The 7,505-nt window shown below is 48.5% G+C and overlaps 1 protein-coding gene across 1 annotated transcript; it reads left to right on the top strand.

Annotated features, from left to right (window-relative positions):
* The first annotated feature begins 3,465 nt into the window (after positions 1–3,465).
* On the top strand, positions 3,466–6,124 carry LOC138079778 (transmembrane protein 176B-like). Its single transcript, XM_068972455.1, has 5 exons — positions 3,466–3,582; positions 3,981–4,037; positions 4,277–4,498; positions 5,391–5,510; positions 6,032–6,124. The coding sequence occupies exons 1-5, from the start codon at positions 3,466–3,468 to the stop codon at positions 6,122–6,124; spliced, it is 609 nt and encodes a 202-aa protein (XP_068828556.1).
* The last annotated feature ends 1,381 nt before the right edge of the window (positions 6,125–7,505 follow it).

Below are 7,505 nucleotides of genomic sequence, written 5' to 3'. Positions count from 1 at the left end.
TCGGTCCAGTGCTCTGGTCTCTCACAGCCTCAGCGCCGCCGGGTCCCGCCGGCCGCTGGGCTGGGTGAGGCGGCCGCTCGGTCCGCTCAGGGGATGGTGGAGCCGCGCGGGGAGAGCAGGGCAGAGTCAGGAGCACTTCGGAGGAGGAAGAGGTTTCTACAGATAGGTTTCGAGGGCGGTGGGAGGGGAAGTTCAGTAAAGCGACGCCAGATCAGCAGGGTGAGGACGTCAGGGTCAGGGACAGCGCCCACCCAGCTCGGCGCGCCCACAGGCAGGGGTCCCTGCGGGACCGAGGGGCTGAGCCTCATCCGAGCTTCCGAAGGGGTCTTCGGAGGAGAAGGCTGGCTGTGCCCAGGTCCCAGGACGGGGTGCCTCTGGGGGCAGCGCCAGCGGTGGGGAGGGCCCGCAGGTCCCCGCCCCCAGCCTTCCTCTGGATCCGGGTGGAAACCCGCAAACACAGCTTACCTCCTTCTCCCACCGCCTCCCTGCCCTCCGACGGCCCTGCAGCAGCGCTCCCGGCTTGCTGTAACAGCGGCTCTCCTGCCTCCGAGGTGGGGGCTCTCCTTGAATCCCATCCCCGGAGAAACTGGGGCCTCGGACCTGCGCCGCTTCCCGGAGGAAGTCAAGTTCTTTGCCCAGAGCTAGTCAAACGTTTGAAATGCTAGACCTATTCCTGCTTTCTGGAGAGTTTTTATCATAAATGGATGTTGAATTTTGTCAAAGGCCTTCTCTGCATCTATTGAGACAATCATATGGCTTTTATTTTTCAATTTGTTAATGTGGTGGATTACATTGATTGATTTGTGGATGTTGAAGAATCCTTGCATCCCTGGGATAAAGCCCACTTGGTCATGGTGTATGATCTTTTTGATGTGTTGTTGGATTCTGATTGCTAGAATGTTGTTAAGGATTTTTGCATCTATGTTCATCAGTGATATTGGCCTGTAGTTTTCTTTTTTTGTGGCATCTTTGTCAGGTTTTGGGATTAGGGTGATGGTGGCCTCATAGAACGAGTTTGGAAGTTTACCTTCCTCTGCAATTTTCTGGAAGAGTTTGAGTAGGATAGGTGTTAGCTCTTCTCTAAATGTTTGGTAGAATTCAGCTGTGAAGTCGTCTGGACCTGGGCTTTTGTTTGCTGGAAGATTTCTGATTACAGTTTCAATTTCCATGCTTGTGATGGGTCTGTTAAGATTTTCTATTTCTTCCTGGTTCAGTTTTGGAAAGTTGTACTTTTCTAAGAATGTGTCTACTTCTTCCACGTTGTCCAATTTATTGGCATATAATTGCTGATAGTGGTCTCATAAGAGACTACTGTATTTCTGTGGTGTCTGTTGTGATCTCTCCATTTTCATTTCTAATTTTATTGATTTGATTTTTCTCTCTTTGTTTCTTGATGAGTCTGGCTAATGGTTTGTCAATTTTATTTATCCTCTAAAAGAACCAGCTTTTGGTTTTGTTGATTTTTGCTATGGTCTCTTTTGTTTCTTTTGCATTTATTTCTGCCCTAATTTTTAAGATTTCTTTCCTTCCACTAACCCTGGGATTCTTCCTTTTCTAGTTGCTTTAGGTGTAGAGTTAGGTTATTTATTTGACTTTTTTTTGTTTCTTGAGGTATGCCTGTATTGCTATGAACCTTCCCCTTAGCACTGCTTTTGCAGTGTCCCACAAGTTTTGGGTTGTGTTTTCATTTTCATTCATTTTTATGCATATTTTAATTTCTTTTTTGATTTCTTCTGTGATTTGTTGGTTATTCAGCAGCGTGTTGTTTAGCCTTCATATGTTGCCATTTTTAATAGTTTTTCTCCTGTAATTGAGATCTAATCTTACTGCATTGTGGTCAGAAAAGATGCTTGGAATGATTTCAATTTTTTTTGAATTTACCAAGGCTAGATTTATGGCCCAGGATGTGATCTATCCTGGAGAAGTTTCCGTGTACGCTTGAGAAAAAGGTGAAATTCGTTGTTTTGGGGTAAAATGTCCTATAGATATCAATTAGGTCTAACTGGTCTATTGCATCATTTAAAGTTTGTGTTTCCTCCGATTCTTTCCTAGAGTTCATAAAATGAAACACTTTTTCCTGAGACATAAGCGTTCAAAGCTTCTTACTAAAAGAGGAGGTCAAATGCAGAGGAAGACCTTATTTTATTTTATTGTGGTTAAAAAAAAACAACAACAAACCCTCACACTCTGTAACACTGGATCCACTATCTTGGCCATTTTGAAGTGTACAGCTCAGCAGCATCACATGTCTTCTCCACGTTCCACGTTGTGTAGAGTTCCAGAACTTTTCCATCAGAAAACCTGAAGCCCCAGGCCCATTCGATGAGAATGCCCCTCCTCCAGCCCTAGGTAACCAACTTCTACTTTCTGTGTCTATGATTTTGGACAACTTTGGATACTTCTTGATGGTGTTTGTCCTCTGTGACTGACTTTTTCCTCTTAGCTTAATGTCCTTGCAGTGAGAGGACTTTCAGTCACCGTGCAGAGACCCTTAAGCTCACATTGCTACACCAGGCTGCAGTCCTTGAAATGTCTGAGGTGGGTTGAGCCTCCAGTAACCAACCTGTGGAAGGAGAAGCAGTGGGAACTGCACTGGGTTTGAGGGGCTGCTCTGTCCCCATGGGGTCCCCCTCCCCTCTGGGCTTGTCTTCAAGTTCATTCTGCCACCAAGAGGGACTCACTTGGAGGGGAAACTGACAAAGGCTCGCCCATCCCCTATCCTACTTGTTGCTGTTCAGTTGCTCAGTGATGTCCGAGTCTTTGTGACCCGATGGACTGCAGCACACTAGGCCTCCCTGTCAATCACCAACTCCTGGAGTTCACTCACACTCATGTCCATTTATTCAGTGATGCCATCCAACCACCTCATCTTCTGTCATTCCCTTCTCCTCCTGCCCTCAATCTTTCCCAGCATCAGGGTCTTTTCCAATGAGTCAGTTTTTCACATCAGTTGGCCAAAGTGTCGGAGATTCAACTTCAGCATCAGTCCATCCAATGAATATTCAGGGTTAACTTCCTTTAGGAGTGATTGGTTGGATCTCCTTGCTGTCCAAGGGACTCTCAAGAGTCTTCTCCAGCACCACTCCTTAGTAAGGAGGACCCTCTTCCAAGAAGACTCTCTCCATCTCCATGGGGCACTGGGTCATTTCACATAAAATCAACTTATTAAAAACCATCAGGTAGAAGCTTGCCACTCGGTCAGTCAACATCCCAGCTGTGTCACTGTAGGAAGCGGCGGTCAGGTCATGGAGGGGTCACAGGCCTGATGGGATATCATGTCCCCCAAATTGAGAAGACGATGAACTGAGATGAAGAAAACTCCCTCCTTCTTAGATGAAACAGAAGCTGTGGAGAGCACTCCGAGGAAAACCAAAGCTTCAAATAACTCACCATGATTTAGCAAGTTGGTTATTTGCTGAGCTGACCAGTTTGCAAAATGATCTTCAACACATCACTTCCTGGGGAATGGACCTCTTCAGGGAAGGTTCCTGGCTGGGCCCTGATCCAGGGAAGAATGGGACTTCTCTGCCCCCTAGTGGCCTTGGGGGTAATGACAAGGGCAGCAAAATCACTCCCCAGAAGGCGGGAGGAGACTGGGACGACAGAGGATGAGATGATTGGGTGGCATCACCTACTGGATGGACATGAGTTTGAGCAAGCTCCGGAAGTTGGTGAAGGACAGGGGAGCCTGGCCTGCTGCAGTCCATGGGGTCACATAGAGTCGGACACCTCTTAGTGACTGAACAACAGTGATGAGGAGGCTGCCTTAGTGGGCGGGCAAAACCCTTCCACCCTCCATTTTCCTCTTAAAGGCGTGGCTGGGAAGAGTCGGGCAGTTGTAAATGGAGTCCTGTCTGTCTGCTAGGTTTTTTTGCATGGCTCTTGGATCCTGCTTCAAACTGGCTGTTCTGGGGCCTGTTGGAAGAAGTGTGATGGGAGACGGTCAACTGGAGGGCTTTTCTGGTGTCTTCTCTTCCTAGGCCATTGCAGCAGGCATTGGGGCTATTGTCCACGAGAAGCGCCGGGGCAAACTCTCGGTGAGTCAGGCATCCTCTGCCCCACCTTGTCCTCTGTCCCCCTATGATGTCTGTTTTCCTGCTCTATTTTTCTGTCTTTGCTCCTGTGGTTTCAAATATCCTAAGATCTTTCCTGGAAGGGTAGGAAGGGTTTTTATCCCGGGCCAGGAAGCTGGGGAAGAGGAGGTTGGTTTGAGGCTGGGACCCCAGGGCTCTGCCATCCATGGAGGGGGACCGCCTCTTGAACCTCTCTCTTCTAGGGCTGCGTATCAGGTCTGCTCACCCTGGCTGGCATCGCCACGGCCGTGGCCGCTGTCGTCTTCTGTGTGAATAGCTTCCTCTGGGAAGGTGATGGCTTCTATGACATCAGCTCCGTGTGTGATTCCTTAGTCCCTGTCACCCCTACCTCTTGGTACCAGAGAAGAAGTTCCTATTCATCGTGGGAGGAGGAGAACTGCAGAAGATACATGCAAATGCTGATGGTGAGAAAGGAGAGTCAATCTTCCAAGAACACATCATAGCTGTAAATTGGGGGACTGGGGCACCAGAGGGCAGACACGGAGGCCCTCTGAGTGTGGACCTCATCTGACGTTGTTGGTTCAGGAGGTTTTAACTTAAATTGAAGACACCGTTCAGATCTCCGGGCATGATCATTCCCTGAATCAAAGGGGATGAGGAGCAAAGAGGGGACAGGATATCATGAGCCACCCTTCTGTCTTTCCTGGTGTGTGACTGCTATCACTCATCCCCTGCCGGGTAACACACGGCCCCCAAATGCAGTGACTTAACACTGCAGTTGGTTAGTATGTCTCACATTCTGTGGGTTGACTAGGGTTACATGGGCAGTCCTCACTTGGGTTTTCTCAGGCAGTTGCAGTCATGGGTCAGTTGGGTGTGAAGTCATCCAGGAGTTTGATTGGCTGGACTGCCAAGATGGCACACTCACATGTCAGGGGGCTCAGCTGGGGAGTACCAGCCAGGGAGGCTACAATGGCTTCTCTGTGTGGCTTGGGCAACTGGGTTACAATAGGCAGCATCCCACTGTGAGCATTTTAAGATGTAGGCAATGGAAGCTGCCAGGCCCTAGTGTCACTTCCATTGTATGTTGTTGATCAAAGCATTCCCAGGCTTTGATTCCAGATTCCAGGGGGTTGAGCAATAGTCTCCACCTCTTCACAGGGTGTGGTAAGGTCACCCTGCAGACAAGCAAATAGGATGGAGACTGGCTGCCCCTGTGGTTGGAAAATGCAGTCTGCTTCTGGGTGAGAAGGAGTTAGTTGAACAGACTCTGATACCTCCTAGCAAGATGAGAGTAACAGAGGAATCACAGGAGCTGACTCCTGATGGTAACTGTTTTTTCCCCTTTATCTTTAGGATTTGTTCCTAGGAATCCATGCTCTGCTCCTGACTATCTGTGCTCTGCAGGTCATTGTGTCCTTGGCTTCCCTGGGCGTGGGTCTTCGAAGCTTCTGTGGCCAGAGCTCCTGGGCCCTGGTGAGCTGTTAGGGAGAAAGATCCCCTGGAGGAGGAAATGGCAGCCCACTCCAGTATTCTTGTCTGGAGAATCCCAGAGACAGGAGCCCGGCAGGCTACGGTCCACTGGGTCACAAAGGGTCAGACATGACTGAAGCGACTGAGCACACACATCACGCAGGGAAAGGGCGGGTCTGGCTGGTGTGGCTCTAGGGAACCACAGCAGGGCAGGAACACGGCTGAGCCAAGGTCATGCCCCCCTCACTCAGCCTTTGCCTGTGCTGGGCTCTGCCCTTCGCTGTCTGGGGAAGGTAACCCCATCACTTTGACCTGGGTTAACATCTGCCTCCCCAGCTTCTTTGCTCTCAGTTCCCCACTTTCTCTTTTCTGGCCTAGATCTTGTCTAGCTCCCCTTCTTCCATCAGCTTTTCCTTCCCTCCTTCTTTCCTTTGCCTGATTGCCAAATGGAGCTGACTCTGTCCCATCCTTTTCCTCCCGAGGATTGATTTTCTTCCTGGGTTTTTTTTTTTTTTTTCCAGCAGGATGAGGAAGGGTCAGAGAGGAATCTGCTGGGGGAGAATTCAGTGCCCCCCTCCCCCTCCAAGGAGAAGACCATGGCTGTCATTGTACTGTGAGCAGCCAGAGACCCTTGCCTGGGCTCTGCATGTCCCTCCCGAGTTGCCAGTGTCCCTCACCACCCTGTCCCACAGACTTGCTTCCACTGTTCTTCTCCCCACCCTCACCCACTGTGGCCACTCCAGGGTCTTCCATTCAGCAAACAGGTATTGTCATGTTTCCCCCAGTGCTGATTAAACAGAAGCAACCCAAATAAATGATTTTGTGCAGAAAAGATGTAGTCTTCTTTGGTTAATATACCTGGTGCATTGATACTCATGAAATTAAATGAGAATTACATATGAGATCCAACCAGTCTGTCCTAAAGGAAATCAGTCCTGAATGTTCATTGGAAGGAATGATGCTGAAGCTGAAACTGCAATACTTTGGCCACCTGATGAATAGAACTGACTCATTGGAAAAGACCCTGATGCTGAGAAAGACTGAAGGCAGGAGGAGAAGGGGGTGACAGAGGATGAGATGGCTGGATGGCATCGCCGACTCAATGGACATGAGTTTGAGTAAGCTCCAAGAGTTGGTGATGGACAGGGAGGCCTGGCATGCTGCAGTCCATGGGGTAGCAAAGAGTCAGACACGACTGAGTGACTGAACTGACTGACTGACATATCATATGGAAACTGGATCTGAATAAGACTAAATTTTCATTCTGCTCTATATCCCAAGTGCAAAAACTCCTTTTGACGATTTCCTTCTGTTCAAAGTAAAGCAAAAATAGCTATCATAGGCTTAGGATCTTTTTACCTATTGTCTTTAAGCATTTATAACGGATCTGTGGGCTCTACAGAGCCAGCGAGACATGGACCAAGATCATTGCCTCCCTCCCTCCCTTTCCTCCTGCCCTTCCTCTTCCTCCCCCTCCGTCTTTTTACTTTCTTTCCTTCCTCCCTCCCTCCCTTCCTTCTTGTCTTTCTTCTCTGTCTCCTCCATCTCTTTCTTACTCTCTTCTTTTTTTGCAGTAATTACTGTTGGTTCTCTCACTACACACACACACACACCACACACACATACACCTGTTATTCACCTCTCATGGTAAATGATATGACCGATAAGGTTTTTACTTTTAAAATTTTCTATGTACAATATAAATATATAGATATAAGCATTTCTGTTATGGAACCAGATTCATTTGTCCAATGCACAGCAAGCATCACCAAATGCCAAGATGCTGAGGTTTGCATCAGAGAAGGGGTTTATTTATGAGACAGCCAAGTGAGGAGACGGGATAATGAATCTCAAATATGCTTCCCGAAGGCAAGGGGCTTGAAGTCTTTGTGGGGAAGAGAAGCAGGGTGGTATTAGGTGTGGAGCAAGGTGACTGGAAGTGGGGAAAGATGAGGTAGCTGGCACTCTGTACCAGCATGTCTGATTTATGGGCTTCAT

This window comes from Capricornis sumatraensis, chromosome 5 (genome assembly GCF_032405125.1).
Source record: "Capricornis sumatraensis isolate serow.1 chromosome 5, serow.2, whole genome shotgun sequence".
Lineage (NCBI taxonomy): Eukaryota > Metazoa > Chordata > Mammalia > Artiodactyla > Bovidae > Capricornis > Capricornis sumatraensis.
Note: the sequence above shows the minus strand (reverse complement) of the source record. Positions and strands in the feature narration are given on the sequence as shown.

Coding starts and splice junctions, on each gene's coding strand:
- LOC138079778 (XM_068972455.1), top strand. CDS start 3,466: ATGGACCTCTTCAGGGAAGGTTCCTGGCTGGGCCCTGATCCAGGGAAG. Junction 4,038..4,276: donor AGCGCCGGGGCAAACTCTCG/GTGAGTCAGGCA, acceptor TCTCTCTTCTAG/GGCTGCGTATCAGGTCTGCT. Junction 5,511..6,031: donor GCCAGAGCTCCTGGGCCCTG/GTGAGCTGTTAG, acceptor TTTTTCCAGCAG/GATGAGGAAGGGTCAGAGAG.